This window comes from Physella acuta, unplaced genomic scaffold, assembly GCF_028476545.2.
Source record: "Physella acuta isolate Inbredline_101_S28 unplaced genomic scaffold, ASM2847654v3 ptg000308l, whole genome shotgun sequence".
NCBI classification, from domain to species: Eukaryota; Metazoa; Mollusca; class Gastropoda; family Physidae; genus Physella; species Physella acuta.
Window position 1 is genome coordinate 1,363,470 of NW_026731827.1, and position 23,361 is coordinate 1,386,830.

The window sequence follows — 23,361 nt, forward strand, 5'->3', positions numbered from 1 at the left end:
ATGTCCACAAATTGGGGAATCTAGATGGGTTAATTTATAAATATATTCTATTGGGGGGGGGGGGGGGGGGTCCCTCTCGAGATCCGCCTATAGCTACTAGAAATACATTAAAATATTAAGAACAACTAATCCGCCAATGTAACTACAAAGACAAAAAAAAAGAAACACGCCAACACTAAAATCGCTATTTCTTATCAGACAATAAAGTTAGAGGTGGTGGTGGGAGGGGGGGTGTCATAAACAACGTCACACGCAGAGTACATGTGACGTAGGAAAGGGATCAGCTGCCTGGTGTTGATTATCAACCCCCCCCTCCTCATTCTGTAAAAATATGTAGTGGTGAAATGAACGCAAGCACGTTAGGATGTTAACCTAAACACAAATTATGTTAGTCTAAATACAAAAATGTCACTTTGTTTTTAAACCCGATTTGGTATCAAAATAATGTTTAGTAAGTTACATGTAATTTCTTTTTTCTTGCCAAACAGAATGTAGAACTAGATATCTAGTAAAAAAGCCTAACAAACTGGATGAATCCTCATGCCGTCGACACCATACCTAGCAATGCTATGCATTAGAGAATGTTTTTAATGATGTGTAGTTGTAGGTCTACATCTGGGGTTCTATGTGCGGCAAGTTTATTATGAGTGATTTTAAAATGTTGGCTGCCAAACACAAAAAGAGTTTGCTAACCATTGCGATTAGCTTCCGTCTTTAACCAATCCTGCTTGTATTGTATTTTCATCAACTTTAATGACGCGAATATAGAGTTATGCCTAAATAAAGGTTTATAGCAACGTCAATGAAAAAAATATAAATGAAGACAATGGGGAAATATTTCCTGTGTGTTGACATGCAGTGAGTTGTTTATTGAATGCTTACATGGAATGTAATACATTTACTTGAAGACAGTTATTTTAATTTTTAAAATGTCTTTTTTTAGCAAGTTCACCCCCCCCCCCCCCCCCCCCCCCGCATCTGTCCCTGGATCTACACAATGTTATTACTTAGCGTTAGATCTATGCAATTCAGCTACTCAGTATCAGAGATTTTATAATTTTATTTGAACGTAGAGTTGGTTCAATACAAGTTCGTTTAAACTTAGCGTTAGATCTATCCAATTTTATTGTTCAGCGATAAATGTACAAAGAAAGCGAATGTCCCGATCCTTCCCTCCTCAACCCCCCCCCCCCCCCCTCCCTCTCGATTTGTGCAGAAGTCTTAACAGTTTATGACATTTTATTTTCACTAAACCCGTGTGTTCGTATCAAACAAAATTTATAGCCGTAATCCTCTTGGCTTGTTTGGACAAGATCTATAACTATGGCAAAAGTTTTGAATATGTTGTGGTGGATTCTAGAATATTCTAGATAAACTTTTCCCCCAAAATGGTTTCAAAGATACCGGTAAAAAAAAAACAACTGTAGAAACTGATAGGTGTTTGGGTGTGTTTATGTAATGGCTGTCAAAAAGTCACGTGGCTTTACACAATGCACGCCCCTCTCCACGGTCCTAGACGTTTGAACAGACTATTCCAGTATACATGAGATGACGTGGTTCCTAAACCATCCAGTGAAATAGGTTAAAGCGGTGTTTATTCCAGACTTTTTTTTTACTCGGGGGGGGGGGGGGGGGGGCACTTCTACGTTATGGTCGTCACGTCACCAGTGTTTCTTCCAGACTTTTTTCTCCGGGGGGGGGGGGGGCACTTGAAATTTTCGGGGGGGGGGGGGCGGTAAACTTTCTTCGGGGGGGGGGGGCGGACACTGTTTAAAGTATATATTTTCTATATAAATTATATAAATTTCATTTCGTTCGGGGGGGGGGCGGTAAAAAAATTTCGGGGGGGGGGGGGGGGGCTTTGCCTCCCCCCGAAGAGATGCCTGGAAGAAACTGTGCACGTCACTTAGGCTAAACTTGTTGTAGAGACGAGACGATGGACACTATCCAGTTCCACGCAAAGGACGCCACGCCGGCTTAGCTTCGTGTAGTCGTAGGGACCATGGACACTGTCCTGTCCAGGTCTACGCAAAGGACGCCACGAGTCAGAGTGAAACAAGGTACAAGGGAGATAACTGGACGGCCGAATCAGAAGAGTGATAGGGGAATTAGTTAGTTGGACACAATACGCTGCCCTTCTGAGACCTAAGTCCTTGTGGGAATGTAAATATGGTGTGCTATTCACATAAACAGTGTTAGATCTTCGATTAAAGAAAACTAGCTTGGTTTCTTTAAGTCAGGGCTATGTTTAAAATAAAAATAGTTCACGTGATCATGCCTCACCACCACAGCAGAGTTGATGAAGGGGATAACTGGGTAAATTTGTAAATTGATCCATGAAACTCTCATTATTTAATCCATTTCAGGCAGGTGATTCTGTTGTATGTATGAGAAGGAAGAATTTTCAGTGTACAAAAATGTAGGCCTAGCCCTTTAAAAAAGCCCTACCATGCTGGTGCAAAGTTTGAATGTTTTAAATGATTTATTTTACTTACTATACAGCGAAGACCAGTTAAAAATTTTAATTTTCTACAAATGCCAAAACATTTGTAGCTGAAGGTGAGTAAACGAGTAGGAAGTCAGAAGAAAAAGGCTGATAAACTACTACAAAAAACCCGACAAGCCCTGGCCAGTTTAACAAGCATGACATCAGATGATGTCTAGTTTCTGGTGAGCAAACAGATATCTGGATGTTAGTGACCTCTAAACTAGACACCCTCTTAGACCAAACACAATAGACTATAAAGAATATAATTATTTCTGATTTTTTTTAATTCTTCAAGAAAACAAAAACAATGCGTACATACCAGTACAACTATTTCAAACATTTTAACAAGGCCACATACACACATTCCACACCAAATTATTTTTTTTTCAGTTTTCACTTTTAGATACAAGGGTAAGTAATTAATGGATAGAATCACCAGTGATGTAGAGAAACTGCTCTTTTTCTTCTCTAGCTGTTACAGAATATTCATCACTGGTTTGTACAATTCATTGACCCTAATTTTCTGGACCTCAAAATCTTCAATATTCTAGTAAAGGCTTTCTAAGTGCTGTATAAAACACCAAATTACCCATATCATAACAAATAGGGACTTATATTTTAGGACACAAATTTCAATATACAGAATAAGGATCTCTAAATATGTTAAACATTAAACAATGTACCCTTACCATTAGACAGTGGGCCATAATGTTTTGGACCAAAAATCTTCAATTTACATGTAAAGGTTTTTCTTAATGCTGTGTAAAATACCACACCAATCACCCTTACCATTAGAATCTGCTTATAGTCTGTGTAACATTATAACTCATCTCTAAAACTGTCCTCATTTAAAATTCAATGACTAGTTCCATGACCAGTGTCCAGATGCAAGGCAAAGATTTATCTTGGACACATGGCATGTCGTCCACCATCAACTGGCAGGCTGGCGCCAGTGATGAAGCTGGCGTCATCCGAGGCCAGGAAAGCTATAGCCCTGGACACTTCATCCACCTGGCCAGGTCGCCCTAAGGCATGAGTCGTCTTACACCTCTCTAGGAACTGGCAGTTAAGAAACAAAATTTTGGCAATTCACATTTAAAAGATTCAGATTACAAAAGCATGGGGTATAATTTAATTAGTTTAGAGAAAAATGAATTTTTCTCTTTTTTTTTTAAATCTACGCTTAAACAAACAACTACAACATCACTGATTTATAGTTCTGATATTACAAGCACATGCTTAGTAAAAAAAATAAAAAATGAAAAAAAAAGGCTGAAGGATTAAACTTAAACCCAAAAAATAAATGATGATAAAAATTGCCCAGGGCTGCCTAAAAAAACACTAGTTTTCCATACTACATTTCATTGCATACACATTTAATGCTGCATTGTCACTAATTCATCTGGTTAATACTAATAGCCAGATGAGCTAAATCACATGTGATGTTTCTGAATAAAGTTGACAGATTGTAAAATGTAATGTCATTGTTTTACTTATAGATAATATAATTGATAACCATGTTTGCACAAATACATTTTAAGTTTTGTCAGTGCAATTTCAGTATTTCAATAAATAAGAAATAGGTGCACATTCACACATCCTGAGCAAATAGGCAGCCCTGGGTAGCCTCAAAATAGAATGAACAAGACAATAAAAACTTACAGCTGCGTAAGCACTTTCATCCAAACCTCCTCTCTTCTGAAGCTCTGTGACTATCACACCAGGACTAAACAAAAATAGCTTACTTCAGTCATGTAAACAGGACTAAACAAAAATAGCTTACTTGAGTCATGTAAACATGACTAAACAAAAATAGCTTACTTCAGTCATGTAAACAGGACTAAACAAAAATAGCTTACTTCAGTCATGTAAACAGGACTAAACAAAAATAGCTTACTTGAGTCATGTAAACATGACTAAACAAAAATAGCTTAAATCAGTCATGTAAACATGACTAAACAAAAATAGCTTAAATCAGTCATGTAAACATGACTAAACAAAAATAGCTAACTTCAGTCATGTAAACATGACTAAACAAAAATAGCTTAAATCAGTCATGTAAACATGACTAAACAAAAATAGCTTAAATCAGTCATGTAAACAGGACTAAACAAAAATAGCTAACTTCAGTCATGTAAACAGGACTAAACAAAAATAGCTAACTTCAGTCATGTAAACAGGACTAAACAAAAATAGATTACATCAGTCATGTAAACACAGGACTAAACAAAAACAGCTTACTTCAGTCATGTAAACAGGACTAAACAAAAATAGCTAACTTCAGTCATGTAAACAGGACTAAACAAAAATAGATTACATCAGTCATGTAAACACAGGACTAAACAAAAACAGCTTACTTCAGTCATGTAAACAGGACTAAACAAAAATAGCTTACTTCAGTCATGTAAACACACAGGACTAAACAAAAATAGCTTACTTCAGTCATGTAAACACAGGACTAAACAAAAACAGCTTACTTCAGTCATGTAAACAGGACTAAACAAAAATAGCTTACTTCAGTCATGTAAACACACAGGACTAAACAAAAATAGCTTACTTCAGTCATGTACACACAAAACTAAACAAAAATAGCTTACTTCAGTCATGTAAACACACAGGACTAAACAAAAATAGCTTACTTCAGTCATGTAAACACACAGGACTAAACAAAAATAGCTTACTTCAGTCATGTAAACATAGGACTAAACAAAAACAGCTTACTTCAGTCATGTATACAGGACTATACTAAATAGCTTACTTCAGTAATGCAGAATTTGCTATGCTATTTATAGCTATGCTTATGCAAAGCAATTTTTATATTTGTACAAAATTTCTTAAATTTGGTATAAAATTTGGTTAATGTCTCTGTATTTCAAAGTGTATATTTTAAAAATTTTATTAGCATTTTGATGATAAAATACAGCTGTCATCAGTCTGGAAGAATTAATGTACAACTAAAATAAAACAACTGGATGTATTGTTAAAGATGTTTAAAAAAAAAAATTTAAAGTAAAACTTACTTAACTGCATTACACCTAACTTGCTTAGGGGCAAGCTCTGTAATAGAATTATATGACAGAAATTTAATAACATTTTAAAATACATTGAATAACATTTTAAATGCAACATTTTTAAGAGATGACAATAGTTTCTTGAGATTCATTTTGAAAAAATAGTATTAAGTAAATAGAAGCTTTTTCAGATAAAGATACTTTTATTATAACAAATAAATAAAAAATTAACATCTATGAATCACCATAATAACTAAACACTATCAACTGACATGTATGTCCTTTGTAACTTCTTAATAACAAAACACACCTGCAGGACATTTAAGAAATGTGTAACAACATCGCACACTACTGTAACTGACTGACAAAAATAGCACAGTTTATTTAGCCTTACCTAGAGCCACACATCTTGTAAACCGGTCTCCTAATCCTTTAGTCAAATAGCACCTAATGTTAATTTAGACTTACCTAGAGCCACACATCTTGTAAACTGGTCTCCTAATGCTTTAGTCAAATAGCACCTAATGTTAATTTAAACTTACCTAGAGCCACACATCTTGTAAACTGGTCTACTGATGCTTTAGTCATATTGTAAGCCAAAACACCAGGGAACTGAAAGGTTGATCAAAATTTATTTTTCATAATAATCTTTATGTATAATATTAGCTATTTTATAAACCAATTCCTTAAAAGTTTGCTAGCTGTTAGCTTCAAAACAATAAAATGAAGAATTGTTAAAATATTTATTAATTTTAAATTTTCCTGATGACTATTCTACCAGCATAATAGTTGTATCATTGCAAAATAAAACTTAAGTACCAAACAATTAAGTGATATCTTCTGCCTCTGAGAAAGATATTTAAACCATTTTTACTATGAATAAAAAGTAAAGAGCCACAAAGTTAGTAATTTTTAATATAATTGTACAGTGTGTTACATGAAAATCAACAAAAGTTGAAACAGCGCAGCCTTCTCTAGTTGTTTACTTACAGATCTTATTCCATTGACACTGGATATATTAACAATATTTCCTTGTGTGGAGATCAGATGGGGTGTACACAACATGGTCATCTGATACATCGATCTGTGCGAACAGCAAGAAAAATGATTAGTTTAGTTTATGTACTATCCACATGCACTATTTACTATGCATTACTTACTACAAATTATGTACTTTGTATCAGTTAATACCTACTTACTATGTATACTACACAATTTTTTACTTAATTATATACTTTAGATTACTAATGATGTATTACAGACTATGCCTAAAGCAATATAAAGCTTTTAAATTTGATTTAGAAAAACTGCCATAGGCACACTTTGCCTATCTAACTTAAAAATAAATTATTAACTACCATTACTGTATTAAATTGAAAAATATTAAGAGAATGTTAATACAGAAGAAATTATTAAATATGATTTGCTGAACTATATAAATGTTACAGGGGAGATAACCACTGGGGCATCAAATTTTTAAAACATGGTCAGCTTTTAATATATTCCTTTATATAAAAGTTAGGTTTAAGTACAAGAATTTGATGAGAAACCAGGTATTTTCTTTATTATGTAATGGCTTTAGTGTAATTGAGATTAATTAAATTTAAATAGTGGAAAAAATAAAAATCACCTAACATTCACATTAAACATCCTATCAAATTGCTCCATTGATGTATTTTCAATACTGCCCATTTCCAAAATACCGGCATTGTTAACCTGTTCAAAATAATAGAAGGCCATGAGTTCATGGCAAAATGTAAAAAAGAAAGTGACCCTCCACCATGAGTTGAGTTGATTAGCTATGATATCATGTTTAGAGTTTTAAAGAGTTCTAGTGGTAAAGCCCTTCTTAGCATGTTCTCTAATGAAATGAACATTTAAAACTATTACAAAAGTGAAAAATTTCAAATTTACTCCCTAACATCCTTAGACCACACATTGCTGGCTAATACTCTAGTTGTAATTTATTTAAACAAACCTAAATGTGTCCACACAAAAAAATAATATTAGAAATATGATGATTAAAATTTAAAACCAATGTTTTAAGCCCTGGTTTATTTTTTCAGCTATGGCTTAATGTACAAAGTGACTCCTGTCATGGAGTATCAAGTATAGACCTTTTTAACTGTTTATAATTCTTATATATGTTATATAGGCATTTACTTTTAGTGTGCCTGGGACATTGCTACCCCTGTCATAAACTATGAACAATTAATAACCCCAAGTCTAGAGAATGTATATTATAGATGTTACTGGCAAAGTGAATACCTAGGCATTCTCAAAATGAGCTGTAAAAGAATAAAATAAATTTCATTTTATACTAGCCCGGAATTTATAGAAAGTCTAAAAATGGTAAAATTATCATACTCCACCTAGGTTTGTTTCTGGACCCTGGCACTAATGCTAAGTGTAGACTTAACCCTAGCATGACATTACAATTGAGGTTATGTTGGACAATTTTGAATTAAAAAAACTTAGTGCAGGGTATTTACAGATGGCTAATTAACTTGTGGGATAATGTGGGGAGGAGTGGTGATACAGTTGATCTTTAGTTAGGTTCATGTCAATGTGTTTCTACAGCGTAAATAATATGTTAAATGAAATTTGTGATGGCAAGTTTTAAGTTATACATATAAAATGCCTCTCTCATGCTCAACCCTTCCTGTCAAAGTCCTGCTGATCCTCTGAACATTAAATGAAGCTAAAACCACTTTCTGCTGGTATAAATAATAAAATAATAAAAGCACTTACTAAAATGTTAAGCTTCCCAAAGTGTTTTATTGTTGAATCAACAATCCTTTCTATATCTTTGCTGTTACTTAAGTCACCAACAATTAGTAATGGCTGAAAAATACAACATTCAATAGCCATTTAAACAACTTGATTAATTCTTTTTTTTAGTCCAATCTAGCAATAATTTGTTACCTGTTCTGAAGTATTTTTGCTACATTCTTCTCCAACTTTGTTTAAGTTATCCTCTTTACGCCCAGTAAGAGCAAGAGTTGCACCAAGCTTTGAAAACAAAACTGCTGTTGCAGCACCAATACCGCTACTTGCTCCTGAAAATCGAAAAGGAAAAGCTGGTTTTATTTATGTTAATTAACTGGCAATATGAGTTATTACTTGATTACTATTAATATTAATTAGTTTAGCCTAACTAAATGTTGTTGTTTTTTTTTTAATAGACCCAAACTGGCTCAATTCTCAATAATTTTACATCTAGGCCTACAGAAATTTTACCTTAAATAGGCTATTCAATTTGTTATAATTTTTTCCCCACAATAATTTGATTATGGCCATGCATGACACTGCAAAACAAATAGGCCCTACAATGAATAACTGTGTGGAATTTCAATTTAGTACATAGAAGTTGATTTTGCTTGTTTTGTTATAGAATATAGATGCTCGAGGGGAAATAACTCCTCTGATTAAATATATTTACTAACATCTAGATTTATATCTACTCTGTATTTATATCTAGATCTACTCTGTTTACGTTGTTCGTGGAGAACTATAGAGTCTAATCCTAAATCATCTCAAGAACTATTACTAGGCTTAAAACAGCACACAGCGTATTTTATTTCGTCTCATATTAACATATTGGTAATCCCTTAGTTTAGCGTCGGTTATTATTCCGGAATCGTATAGCAGTAAAAAACAGTAAAACAATGTCAAAGTCTGTCACACACTTCCGGAATTCACCGGAAGTACTGTAAACCATACTTTATTTGGCGTCATCTTTTATTTTTATACAGAATATTTAAAATTTGGATAGATTTATTTTTGTAATTATTTTTACATTTTGTAATCATTTTTACTATTTTCGTAATCTAGATTTTTTTAACTTGGCCTAGCAGCTAGATATCTAGCTAGATCTAATTAATTAATGGTCGCAAATCCGCTGCAAGCCAAAAACATTAAATTATTACTATTAGGCCCTACATTTGACTTCATTATTTATATTTATATTAATATATGTTTTTTTTTTAGATCTACTAATTTAAAACTTCTATTACATTTATATTTATTCTTGTTTCCTTTTGTCGATTAAACTTAAAAAATTAAAACATTAATTTACTACAATCGACTTTCAATTTATTTATATTTCAATGGTCAAATAAACCATGGTTTACCGTTACTCTAATTACCGAGACTCAACAAACATTACCCGATAATTAAAAAATAATTTCCGACGCTAAACTAAGGGATTACCAACATATTTGTCTACATTTTTACCTGTGATCAATGCAACTTTGCCTGTGAGATTTTTTACTGCAGCTGCCATTGAGTCGCTAGCTGTAGGCCAAGTAATCTAATCAGATAGTTTCTTTGTCTATATACTTAATAGTTAATACAGATCTAGATTAGTTTGAAACAATGCAATCTGTGGCGATTTTACCAACGATTTGTTAAAATAAATAGATTAGATTTAAATCTGAGTAAAGCTGGTAAATCCGAACTCATGGATAGTCTAAATTCGTGGCGCCAGATCACGTGATTCTTTTTTAACCTTTACACTTTGTCCTATCAGTAACCCCGAAGTGAAATGACACTTCGTTCAAGTAACTTTTCGTGTCTTGCAAAGTTCGAAAACACTTATTTTTATCAATATTTACTGTTAATAAGGCTATATTAAATTATATAACATGGCATTTTTAAATAATAAAGTTAGGTTAGAAAAAAACAATACAATAAAAAGATTCGTTGACAGCCGTAAAAAAAAAAAAGCTTTTCGCTCAAATTATTATGAAGCAAATTAAAAACAAAAAACACGTGAACGACTAGATCTAGATGTAAAAGAACTACTATCGAGAACCTATGGCGAATTAGCAGGTGTCGTGATCGAGTCGGTAACAGTGTTTCTTTCAGGCACGTCTACAGCAGAGGCGTAGCGACCCTTCCCGGCGCCCGGGGACAAACTTTCGATTTGCACCCCCCCCCCTCGAACTTTTTATTTACACCCCCCTCGAACTTTTCATTTGCACACCCCCCCCCTCAAACTTTCAATTTGTTTTTCCAACCCATTTTGCCCCCTCCCCCCTAAGTTCGGCGCCCGGGTACATATGTCCGTCTCCCCCTCGCTACGCCCCTGGTCTACAGCCCCCGAACGAAATAGAATTTAGGCCAACAAATTTAACTCCCCGTCCCACCTCCACCCGTTCGGAGAAACATGTCTGAGGAAAAAAAAAAGTTGATGTCCTTATGTGTAGCCGACAGATTTGGTTATAGGCTTCCACAGGATAGAAGTTTAAAATAGTTTTTTTTTTTTTTATAGAAAATCCGTTTAAAACTTGTGTTAACTATGTCAGCATTGATAACTATCCCACAATGAACAAGGGAAACAATTTACTATGAGATTAGACTATGTGTGTAATCCACCCAGTTGCCAGAAGAAATAGTATTTTCCATTATAAAAAGTATACAGATGTGATGATGTGATCCACCCAGTTGCCGGGGACAGGGTACCAAATATGTTGACGGGAAAGGGTTAATAGTAATAAAATGTGATTGCTTAGCAAGGGAGACGACTTACTATTTTTTAAAATAAAAAACAGTTTAAAAATACATAACTTTTTTTCTTTGTGGGATGGGGTTGGCTGAAGTGAAACCTTATTTCAAAGAGGGTGGTGTCTGGCTTTTTGTTGCTATGGGTGGGGAGGATGTAGAGATCGGCACAAATAAGCATGATGTCATTAATAACAAAAACGTAAAAAAAATTTTTAATAAATGCAAACTTTATTTTTTAAATTAGCTATTTTGTATCTTGACATGACAGTCTAAACAGAATTATCTTGGACACATGGCATGTCTGCCTCCATCTACAGGAAGGTTGGCCCCAGTGATAAATGACGCATCATCTGATGCCAGAAATGCTATTGTTCTGGCAACCTCTTCTGGCTGTCCTGGTCTTCCAAGGGCGTGGGTAGTTTTACTTCTTTCTAGAAACTGTTCAAAGGCAAATAGCAATAATTTTACAGTGCTTGGCGCAGTTTTATTTTCACTACTTTGTCTTAGCATTTTAAAACATTTGGAAACAATAAGCATTGGGGAACAAAAACGTTACATTTAAGAAGATTATGCAGGTTTACTTATAGTTCTGGGAATCAAAGTGTTTTTGCTTGTTTTTTTTAATGGCGATTTGTATGCTTAATGGGATGTTTATGTAATTACATTTTTTTATGAGAGAGAAAGATAAAAGAAACTTACTGCTGCATAAGCCTCTTCATTCATTCCACTTCTTTTGTGAACCTCTGTTATGACAACGCCTGGACTGGTGGAAGATAATTTTTACATTTTATTAATAGCAAACTATGTGCTACAACAACATAATAAACCTAGGAAAATGAACTTACTTTACAGAATTACACCTGACTTGTTTTGGTGCCAGCTCTGTAATTAAACATAAGTGCATTTGTGTAAATTTTCTTTTTTGATAAATACAAGTCTGATTTGAAAGAAATTATTGCTTATTACCATTTCTTTGATTAGTGTTTATTTTATTGAAACAAAACAAAATAAAACTATCTATTTGCAAAATAAATTATCTTGTATGAAACAATGTCTTAACAAACATCACATCAAATTACTTGATATCTCTAATAATTATTAAAAATGTGTATATATCAAAGATGGTGGTGTCTTAATTTGTCCATATAAAATTGTTTTTGGCCTAACTTAATTTATCAAACCTAGAGCAACACATCGTGTGAACTGGTCAACGGAAGATTTGGTCATGTTGTAGGCAAGAACTCCAGGAAACTGTAGGTAGTACAATTTAGATTATAAGAGCAAATAAACAAACATGAATCTAAAAATGAAAGTTGCTCTATGTAAAATGTGGGCATTTCAAACATATACATTAAATAATTTATGATGACAGTTGATATTTTATATTATTAATAAACCTTGAGATCTTTAACAGAAAAAAATATTAAAGATTCACTGACTATTTCAAAACAATTACATTTAAAAATACATACTGAGCGGATGCCATTTACACTGGATACATTGACAATGTTGCCTTTAGATGCAACAAGATAAGGAGTACACAACATGGTAAGATGGTAGATAGATCTGCAATAAGGACAAAAATATAAAGATATCAAATTGTTAAATTAAAATCAATATTCTATCAAAATACATTTAAAAAAAATACAGATCTTAAAAATTAAAAAAAAAAAATATTTTAAAAGCTTTGTTTTATTAAGTTGCTTGGGTTTAAGTTTAGTCTTTAATGTGTATAGAAAAAAAGTATGTTATTCAGGGGTTCACAAATGCTTTCAATAAAGCTTAAGTTTGAAAATTGCATTTTGTTTTATATATAGCAGTTTTATTGTTTTCTTTGACATTCAATAAAAAAAAAATAGTACTAGTGTACACAACCTGACATTAGTATTAAACATACGATCAAATTGTTCCAGCGAGGTAGTTTCAATAGTACCAGATTCTAATATGCCAGCACAGTTAATCTGTTAAGTAAAAATTTCAGGAAAACATGAATGTTAAATCTCAAATGAAAAAGGAAATAATAAAGAGCTGAAGTGAAGAAAAAATTCAATACTATCTATGTAAGGGAAATTTTTGTTGTATATTTTATATAGCTATTTTAAAACTTTAAGGTTAGCAGCTGTGATCTCTAACATGCAACCACATGGTTTCCAACCCCATGTAATAAACAATATATGTTGCATGATCTAAAGAAAAAAAAAGCCTATTGAATGAGAAGATTAGCCTGTTTTACAAAATTCATGATCACTCTTAATTAATTAATTAAACAACCTATTAAATTACTGAGTTCATAGGTCAAAATTTCTTAACACAGTTGTTTTTTGTTCTTACTAGAATATCTATTCTCCCATAATGCTTTATGGTCTCCTCAACAATTTTCTTCACATCTTCATCATTGGTTACATCTCCAACAATTAGTAGAGGCTTTATGGAGTAAAAGTATGTTGAAAACAAATTAGGTATGATGCACATATTATACAACATAATATTCAAACAGTTTTGACCCAACAATCCATCTCTTATAATATTACAGAGACCAAAACCTCCATTTATTATAAGAAATCCAGAAGCTACCATAGAACAATAATCTACACAAAGTTTGCTGGATCGTTTGTATTAAATAACTATTGCTGCTGATGAAATGTTTTGAAATAACTGCAGACCTACATATATTTGCTTAAAAGGATGATTATAAACAGAAATAAGTAGCAAACAAGTTTTAAAATATAATTAATTACAGAAACAAGTGTTCTAACCTATACAACACTACTCTTGACCACCAACTAAACATATTTACAATATAACAAGCTGATCAACCATCATCTTTTTCCTGTTCCTACCCAGGCCACTTTGGGCAGATGAAGTAGAGTTCATCTGTTTCAATTACCTCTGCATAAAGTCGGATAATGTGGTCAGCACTATGCTTACCTTTGTTTTAGAAACATTTATACACTCCTCTGAAACTTTGGTCAAATTTTCCTCATTGCGTCCTGTCAAAGCTAACGCTGCACCTAACTGAGAGAAGAGTACAGCTGTAGAAGCTCCAATACCACTACTTGCTCCTGCAAAAAAAAATGTTTACAAGTATATCTAGTCATGGAAAGCAATGGCAACTTAGTACAGATTTCACAATTCTTTAACAGCCAACCAAGATTGCACAAGCAAACTCTATTTCATCTGCCTAAGCCGCAAAAGGAGCATAAAAATTGTATAAAACCATGGTTACCTTAGACTAAATTGAATAAAGATTGATAGTTTGTAACGAAGTGAACATAAGGGGAAATAAAGATTACTGTTAGATCCTCAAGTATGGTAAAGGTGTTATCAACAAGAACATCATGCTTCTCTTCCATGTTTCCACCCCCCCCCCCACCTGCATGGTCACAAAAAGATCAGCTTCACCACTTAAATTAAGTTGCTTCACTCTACTACATACTTCCCCCTTCCCTCATAATCAGTCAGAGCCCCACTACCCCCACCTCTTTTTTAAATGTGCATGACGCAGAATTAAAAAAGAAAATATGACCATTTATTTTCTTTTTATCATTTTTCTCATTTAGAATGTCATACAAAAAATGTTGTACCAAATTTTTAATTTTTCATTCTTTTTATTGTAATCTCAATCGGCTGTTAGGAGTGGGTTTTTTTTTTTTGTCTTTTAATTAAAAAACATCAGGACTAAAAAAACTAGCAACATATATTCAATCAAGATTACATTGCAGGATATGTGCGTTGTAGGCCTAGATCCATCTAGAATGAATCAAAATAGATTTTTAGGTCTAACTGAAGCTAGGCCTACTTTGTGAACATAAAGGGATGTAACACTGATAATGTGTAGATAACCGGAAACGAAATTAAAAATAGCTTCTTTTTTTTCTGTGTGATCAGAACGAGACAGTTTCCTGCTCGGATTGTCGGCCATTTATTTTTGTCAACCTGAGTTTCTGATTGAAGTACCCCAGTTTATTAGAAACCACAAATTATTTGCCTCACAAAAGTGTCTTCAATTGTAGGGGGTAAGATAATCACCAGAAACAAAGGAATACCTGTAATTAAGGCTACTTTGCCGCCGAGATTTCTTTGTTGCTCTGCCATCTTGATGTGTCACACGACCGAAAGCAAAAGAATTTGTTGAAAATTTAGATTAACTGAGATCAAAATTCTGAAACAAAATATTTTTCTAGAAAGATCTAGAAGTTGTAACATGAAAAGATCAAATTATGTTGGGTTACTTATACCAGTGCCTGATAATGGCACGATTTTAAAGAGTACTCTTTAAAAGGGGGTAGCCGGTAGATCTAGATCTAGACTATTCTAGACTAGTTCTAAAAAGTAAAAGTAGGAGATTCTAACAGCTGAGATTACCTCACTTGATGAGTTACTTTTACTTAGGCCTAGATCTAGATCTATATCTATATTTTACTTGAGTGTTGAGTATCACTTGCTATGCTGTATTGCTAATCATTAGATCTCGGCTAGAAATCTTGTAATTTAGTAGGCCTAATCAATAATTCAGTGTAGATAACCTGGGCTCAACCCTAGCTAGTCCTACCATACAACTAGGTACTAGGATAAATTTTCAAAATTGGGTTTTTGGGGAAACAACTACTACAGTTAAAAGGAGCAGAAAATTACAATAACAGAACAGTTTTCATTTTTGATGTAGCTCAAACGGTTAAATAGTTATGATTTTTTTTCGTATTAAAAAAAGCGTTTTTTTTAACATAGGATTTTTTTCAATTTCTGTGTTAGAATTTTTTAAAGCGTTTACTAAAATTGTCATAGCCTGTAAACCGTGTGATCAAATTTGTTATAACTTTGTAGTAACTTAAGTTATCATATATGTTAACATAATAAAAAATAAAAAGAGAACTTCATAGGTAGAATTCTAAAAAAAACTGGAGGGGAGGAGGGGACCCCCTTATTTTTGCATTCACAGTGCTTTCATACAATCACAGTTTAAAGTTAAACTATTTGAAATATCAAGCTGAAAATTGCTCAGAATGTGTGGCTATGGATGTGATCATTAATACCATCAAAATATTGATCATAATTTGAAAGTTTTTTGTTCAAAGAGCAAATGAGTTGATAAATTATGCATTTTTACAAAAACCGAAATCTGGTTAGTGTAAAATGGAAAATGATGCCAAATTTGAACTTTTAAGTATTTATGTCTCAAAATTGGCCTGATTGTAGTTAACCCTAAACCTAAATAGATACAATCAAATTGTATGTTTTAGTTATATATGTTTGCCTAAAATAGGGGGTGGAAGAATGTACCCCTCTATATTTTTAACACCGAAACTTTTCACACAACTCAAAATTAACTCAAACTATTTAAAATATCAAGCTGAAAACTGATCAGAATGAAGTTCTGTAAGTGTGTCTGTTAATATTATATAAATATTGATATTGGTAAGTTTCATAAATGGTTATATGTGAATTCTAATTTTTTTTTAATATATGAAACCATATTTTAAACTATTGTAATTTGTTTTAGAAAATTAAAGATGAACAAGTTATTTATTTCCATCAAAGAAATTTAATTTCCATCACTGTTTAATATTACATTGTTCTTCCTTTGCCTATGCTGTAGAATTGCAGTTTCTATCTGGAATAATGAACATTACTTTAGTAACATGTCATTAAAATAAATGAAACATAACTAATTAGTAAACTGACCAACCACTGTAGACATACGGTCATTAAGATCGACTTATTAAAATTCCCGACAAACCCCTTGACATCATTAATGACTTATTGTGCGTGACAATAACTCCCGTCATTAATGCTCACGTCAATATGTGCTTGACAATAACTCCCGTCATTAATGCTCACGTCAATATGTGCTTGACAATAACTCCCGTCATTAATGCTCACGTCAACATGTGCGTGACAATGACTCCCGTCATTAATGCTCACGTCAATATGTGCTTGACAATAACTCCCGTCATTAATGCTCACGTCAACATGTGCGTGACAATAACTCCCGTCATTAATGCTCACGTCAATATGTGCTTGACAATAACTCCCGTCATTAATGCTCACGTCAATATGTGCTTGACAATAACTCCCGTCATTAATGCTCACGTCAATATGTGCGTGACAATGACTCCCGTCATTAATGCTCACGTCAATATGTGCGTGACAATGACTCCCGTCATTAATGCTCACGTCAATATGTGCTTGACAATAACTCCCGTCATTAATGCTCACGTCAATATGTGCTTGACAATAACTCCCGTCATTAATGCTCACGTCAATATGTGCGTGACAATGACTCCCGTCATTAATGCTCACGTCAATATGTGCGTGACAATGACTCCCGTCATTAATGCTCACGTCAATATGTGCTAGACAATAACTCCCGTCATTAATGCTCACGTCAATATGTGCGTGACAATGACTCCCGTCATTAATGCTCACGGCAATCTGTGTGTGACAATGACTCCCGTCATTAATGCTCACGGCTATACAGTTCTAGAATCTAGCTCTCGTCGAAATGGCTCAAAATAAACGCCGTAGATAAAAATAAAACCTATTTTTGTTAGTATTCAAGATGTAAAAAGTCCACAACATTAATCTTAGAAGAATTCAAATAAACAGGACTACTGCGTTTATAATCAGAACAGAGCGTTGAAAACTTGGAATACTGTTTTAAATCCTTCATTATAAACTATGGTAAACGATCTTCCATAAGTGACGTCATTAACTCTCCCCCTATCCTCATTGGTACACTACGTCACCTTTCTTAACCCCAACCCTCGATGCTCACGTAGAACAATGTCAACCTCGGGTCAACGCGTCGTTCAGTGACGTCAGAGGACTGAGGACAGATTCCCGGTGAACGCAGTTAATTTGGGGAAAAAAAAACCATAACCAACAATAATAATGTCAGTTTCGCGTGTTGGTTTAGTAATTAGTAGTGGGCCATCCATACAATAGATCTACATGACGTCACGGAACTGGAGGCCACCGTACTTACTCAACCCCCCCCCCCCCTCCCAACACCCATCTCCTATGTGCAACACATCATCCAAAACGTTATGCCTTCTCGGTCTCAACCTTAAAACCGACCGCTAAATGTATGCGTATATGACAGCATTTCAAATAATAAAATATATAGGCCTAAATAAAGAGTCAATGGGGAATGTGCTATTATTTTCTAGAACTGTCAATTCAAACGATATAATATAGTGATATTAATTAAACAAAGTCTATACTAGATCTAAATAATAAAAAAATAACTGAATACAGTGTAAATTGAAAGTCATATTTAATAAGTCGGTAGTGTTGTTAGCGTGATCGGGCTAGGCCTCTCACGGTACTTCCGGCTTTCCTTTCGTTTTGAGCCGTAACCATCAGAAATGGCGAAGTACATACCTTTTTGGGGAGTGAACCATTAACAATGGGAGCAACTTAGAACTCTAAATTAATAAAGATAATACGTAGAAATGGTCCCTTTGTTTGAGTCTCTACATAAAGTGCGCGTGTCTTCAATAGTTTTTTTGTAATGAATAAAATAAACTTACCTTATTTTCAAAGAATAACTCCTCTTTTTTGGGTCCAGAAAAAAAAACAAAAAAAAACCAAACAAGCTTGATATCCATTTTTCTCCTTAAAACAATCACCAAAAGAAAAATGATCACACGGAAGCGGCAAATTAAGCAAATTTTCGAACATCGTCACTCGCGCCATCGCCGAAAACGCAACAGCCTGGTAACGGGAGAAAAATGACGCCTCGGACGCCGCGGCGCGAGCGTAATCCTAGTACCTACATACAACTAACAGTCAAACCTAACCCTAATTTAAAATTAATTATAAAAGTAGTCAAGATTACACTATTACTTTACTAACCACCTAACACATATTTTCGGAAGAGTATTTAATCAGACATCTGTATTCTCAATCAATCCCAAGTCTCACATAGCCCTAACCTTAAAACTTAAACCGATCAGTCTGGAAAGAACATTTTCGTTTCACTGCGCAAGTACGTTTACAAAATAGCACACAAGTGACCTGGTATTTCTTGTCATCCAAATGTTGGTTGGTTAAGTGGCTGTTGGGCTACCATCGGCTTAAGAATATGGTCAAATGGAAGTAACTGATGCATAATATGATTATTTTGTCACACCAATAATTTTCTCAATAAATTAGGTCTAACTTAACTAGTTTAAGTTCCCAATTAGGCTTAGGCCTACTTGTTAGGGCCTATAGGCTTCAGTTCTTGATTAAGATTGTAAATATTAGGCTAAAAATAGATTATATTTAAAAAGATTGGACCTTCTTACTTAGAATGCAATTTACTAGATCTACATGTGGACTTCTTAAAAAAAAGTGTGTTGGGTTACTGGTAGTTAACTAAATAGAGCACACATAACTTTCTAATGTTAATGCTAACCCTAGTCCTACCAATATTACCCTAAGCCTAACCCTAGTTTCTAACCATAAAACTAGATGAGATTACATTACTACTACTAACAGCCTAACACACTATTTTCAAAAGAACATTATTGAACATCAGTTTCCACAATTAATCTTTTTTTCAGAATTACTAATTTACTAGGCTCATAATAATTAATAGATTTTCTCACTAAATCTAAAATTTACGCAGTTTTCAATTTAAACATGACCACTGAATAATAGACATCCATATTTAATCCATTAGGCACTAATTTTGAAGTTTTTAGTTCGTTTTAAACTAAATTACTTAATTTAATATTTATTGTCACTCACTTCCATGACATGACATACCACTCCACTTTGGTTTGAAGCCAATGCAAACCACATATCGGTTTGACTTTTTAATTGACTATGCACCAGAGTTCCTCACTACTGAGGAGCAAAATAGCTGTCACGTGGTTTTCAAAAAATAAATTGGTTGTGATATGAACGCCAGTCTTATAAAAAAACAGCTCACAATATTTTATTTCTTTTTTCATAGACTGATAAAACTCATAATGCTTTATGTTCTCGCTCATTTTGTACCTACACCGTTGATATCTTAAAAGTTCTATATACATTATAGTCAACTAATATTAGATAATCAGATACAGATAGTATGTGGCAGTAACTTTAAATTGGCCATATTCTTTATACTAATGTAGCCCAACATCAGCAACAAAGAAAGCTAGGTCAGATGCTTTGCTGTTTTGTAAACATATGATATGCAAGTTCTGTGAAAATTTTCACTATTCATATGTATTCTTTTCCATCTAGAATCAGCCTTTTCATAGGCCTAAATTAAATTAGTATGATGAAAACTGTGGTTTCCTAAACTTCAATAACATCTTTATTTAAGGAGGCATAATTTATATAAATGCTAGACTAAAAAGAAATGGACATTCTTTCCATCACCACCAGAAAAATTGTGATTAAAAAAAAATTAAAAAGTTTGATGATTGTTTTGGAAGTTTCCTGATTAACAAAACAAAAAGAGTAATTAAGTGCTGTGTAGCAAGCTCTGATAAACTCGTTTCTAGTGTATATTGTTTACAAATGCACATAACATAATTCCTTTTAGAATATTAACTTGACAAATACTTTTTTTGTTTTAATCAAGGTTGAGGAGCAGCTCTATCATAGGTACAGGTGGCGAAATGGCTATGAAAAGAATTTCAAAGGTATTCTTTTATACAATTATTTAGACTTCATCATTTTTGTAAAATAAGCTCTTGAAAGTTTTATATAAGATGCTTTCTTTCAAAGCACCAGACCTTAATTAGGCCCTAGAATTGGAAAATGTACCCTCAGGGTTAGGTGGACTAAGGGACTGATAGCTGAACTTGACTTTTGGGCTAGAAGCCAAATGCTCTACCATTTGTCTACGCCATCCCATAGGCTTTAAATAAATCTGGAAAATCACTAAATATTTATTTTTCACTCTAAAAATGGTGAAATCAAACATAAACTGAGAGTCTAAATTAGAACTTTAATGACACTAGCTATAGCTTCCTACTTGGCATCACTGTAGTGTAATGTGGATAAAACTGTTTCTTTTCGCAACATCAGTTTTTACTTCTCCACATGACCAAACATTGTTGATACTACCTTTCTGTATGATGACTTGTATTGACACAAATTCTTTTTAGCGAGAGGGCTACATGTAAGCTGCATGTTGTGAAATAGTGACATAAAAACTTCAGGTATCCTTCATATATATCTTGGGGACAGTCAGGTGAAGTTAGCTCTAGATCACAAGTAGTGATTATTTGTTTGCAGCCAGTGTAATACCCAGTTGTTTGCTTTCCAGACTTTCCTTATTAACCTATCTCGTATCAACTAGTGTGAATTTAGGCCTGTCCTACTAGCTCAAAAGAGATATCTTCCTGCCTTAGAAACGCTGTGCCATTACTTTTACATTAAAAAGTCATGTCTATATTTTCTCTATCCAGTAGATTTCCACAGAATATAAAAATTTTGAGCAATCTGTCGTTCACATTTAATTATTGAATATTTTACCAATAGCTTTAAAAATTCTTATAATAAATATTCTTGCATTTTATTTGTAGGAGTTAATGGACTTACATAAAGATCCACCCACTAACTGCTCAGCAGGACCAGTAGGAGAAGACATATTTCACTGGCAAGCTACTATTATTGGCCCAGAAGACAGTCCTTATGCAGGTGGATGCTTCAATCTGAACATACACTTCCCAACAGATTATCCTTTCAAACCACCTAAAGTGGCATTCTCAACAAAAATTTATCACCCTAACATCAATAGCAATGGTAGCATATGTTTGGACATTTTGCGTGGCCAATGGTCTCCAGCTCTTACTATTTCAAAAGTTCTATTATCCATTTGCTCGCTTTTAACGGATCCAAATCCAGATGATCCTTTAGTTCCAGAGATTGCTCGTATCTACAAAACAGATATTGCCAAATACAATGAAACTGCACGCGGCTGGACCCAGCGTTTTGCTATGTGATGTTAGCCCCTCTACCAACAACTCAGTCACTTTTATAATTTAGAATCATTTATAAAACAAGACTACATTCTGTCTTTGCGTAAATTTCCGGTTGAAGAAAGGAATGCCCAGTGATGACAAGAAATTGATTCAAAATTTCAGTTTCTTTTTCAGTAAATCATGCTACTTTTTTTTTTTTTTAAACACACCTATGTGATAATCTTTTTGTAAAGAAAGTAGAAGGCAGACAGTTTGACTTTTTAAATTCATTTTTCTTCAGTTTGTTCAAAATAATCTTAATAATTTTCAATTTTTTTTAAACAGGTGTGTTAAGTATTTCAGTTAGAGCTCATCCTGCTTTACATTCTTGAAAAATATTAAATTTAATTGTGCACTAGTTTTTTAAAACACCATATTGTTTTTTACTATCAATTTTTACATTTCATTGTTTGTTTATCTTAAAACTCAAGTTTTGGGCTTATTTAATAATTTCAGGCAGTAACTAACTTACCTTTATAAAAAAAAGTTTGAGAAATTTAAAAAAAAGTCAGTCTTCAATATTAGCTGTTTGACCATTTATTTGCTATCTTTTTGTTTGTGCCTATGATATCAGCCTTAGTTCTAAGTACCTCAATTTTTCTTCTGGTTTACTAGGAATAGGTTATGACTGTGCAATTTGTTTAAAATGTAGGATTTGTGTACCTAAAACAAATTTTAATGTTCTAGAAACATACATTAGAATTGATTAAATATTTATGCCTTTAACTAGCCACTTAAGACTGCAGGGCTTACTTTACTAGGTAAACAATTTACAACCCCTAAATCATTTAAAAATGTACATTTGCTATTATATAATGAAGGCTTATTTATTTTTTGAAGCAAACATTAATGCATTGTTTTCTCTATATCTATTCTGTCTTTTAGTTAAAGTTTTACTTTTGAACTCACAGTTTGCTATGAAAATATTTTTGATTGTATATTTAGTTTCCATGTTTGGTTGGGTCATCTCTTTGTCTTGTGTATTATATGTTTGTCATGTATAGAATAACAAACATTCATGTTCCATTAACATCTGTGCTGCCTGATGATTTAATTATAGTACAGCTGAAAAGTGTGACCCATCTGATGATACTCTTTATAGTTATGAGTAGCTAAGAGATAGTGCGGTATAATTAAAGTTTATAAAGTAGACTAAAAAGTTCATACTTTTTTAAAAAGTTCATTTCAAATTAGGTTGAGCAAAATGATACTCGTGCCCTGATTGTATTGTAATTATTTTTATTAAAATTAATTAAAATTTCTCTGAGCATTGGCTACATCCCTAATGTATTATTGAGTGTGAAAGAGATGAGCTTTGTGTTGAATTTTGAAATTGGTATACTTGTGAGAAAAATAAACTTTAAAAAACCTACCCTGTTTTCAATTATTTTTTTAATATAAGCTT

General features: G+C 33.3%; 2 protein-coding genes across 2 annotated transcripts; one reads left to right on the forward strand and one right to left on the reverse strand.

Moving 5' to 3' along the window:
- Positions 1 to 2,753: 2,753 nt before the first annotated feature.
- Positions 2,754 to 15,169, reverse strand: LOC131940119 (putative short-chain type dehydrogenase/reductase y4lA). The gene is made up of 18 exons (XM_059298697.1): positions 15,054 to 15,169; positions 13,936 to 14,069; positions 13,339 to 13,431; positions 12,883 to 12,968; positions 12,480 to 12,573; positions 12,189 to 12,258; positions 11,853 to 11,889; positions 11,707 to 11,770; positions 11,290 to 11,445; positions 9,736 to 9,811; positions 8,425 to 8,558; positions 8,251 to 8,343; positions 7,130 to 7,215; positions 6,490 to 6,583; positions 6,042 to 6,111; positions 5,509 to 5,545; positions 4,151 to 4,214; positions 2,754 to 3,547 (listed from the first exon to the last, which is right to left on the reverse strand). The coding sequence occupies exons 1-18, from the start codon at positions 15,100 to 15,102 to the stop codon at positions 3,389 to 3,391; spliced, it is 1,596 nt and encodes a 531-aa protein (XP_059154680.1). The 5' UTR covers positions 15,103 to 15,169; the 3' UTR covers positions 2,754 to 3,388.
- On the forward strand, positions 14,881 to 23,326 carry LOC131940051 (ubiquitin-conjugating enzyme E2-17 kDa). Its single transcript, XM_059298599.1, has 3 exons — positions 14,881 to 15,023; positions 20,570 to 20,630; positions 21,519 to 23,326. The coding sequence occupies exons 2-3, from the start codon at positions 20,607 to 20,609 to the stop codon at positions 21,936 to 21,938; spliced, it is 444 nt and encodes a 147-aa protein (XP_059154582.1). The 5' UTR covers positions 14,881 to 15,023; positions 20,570 to 20,606; the 3' UTR covers positions 21,939 to 23,326.
- The last annotated feature ends 35 nt before the right edge of the window (positions 23,327 to 23,361 follow it).

Coding starts and splice junctions, on each gene's coding strand:
- LOC131940119 (XM_059298697.1), bottom strand. CDS start 15,102: ATGGCAGAGCAACAAAGAAATCTCGGCGGCAAAGTAGCCTTAATTACA. Junction 11,771..11,852: donor GTCAGGTGTAATTCTGTAAA/GTAAGTTCATTT, acceptor ATCTTCCACCAG/TCCAGGCGTTGTCATAACAG. Junction 7,216..8,250: donor TTGGGAAGCTTAACATTTTA/GTAAGTGCTTTT, acceptor TATTTTGAACAG/GTTAACAATGCCGGTATTTT.
- LOC131940051 (XM_059298599.1), top strand. CDS start 20,607: ATGGCTATGAAAAGAATTTCAAAG. Junction 20,631..21,518: donor CTATGAAAAGAATTTCAAAG/GTATTCTTTTAT, acceptor TTTTATTTGTAG/GAGTTAATGGACTTACATAA.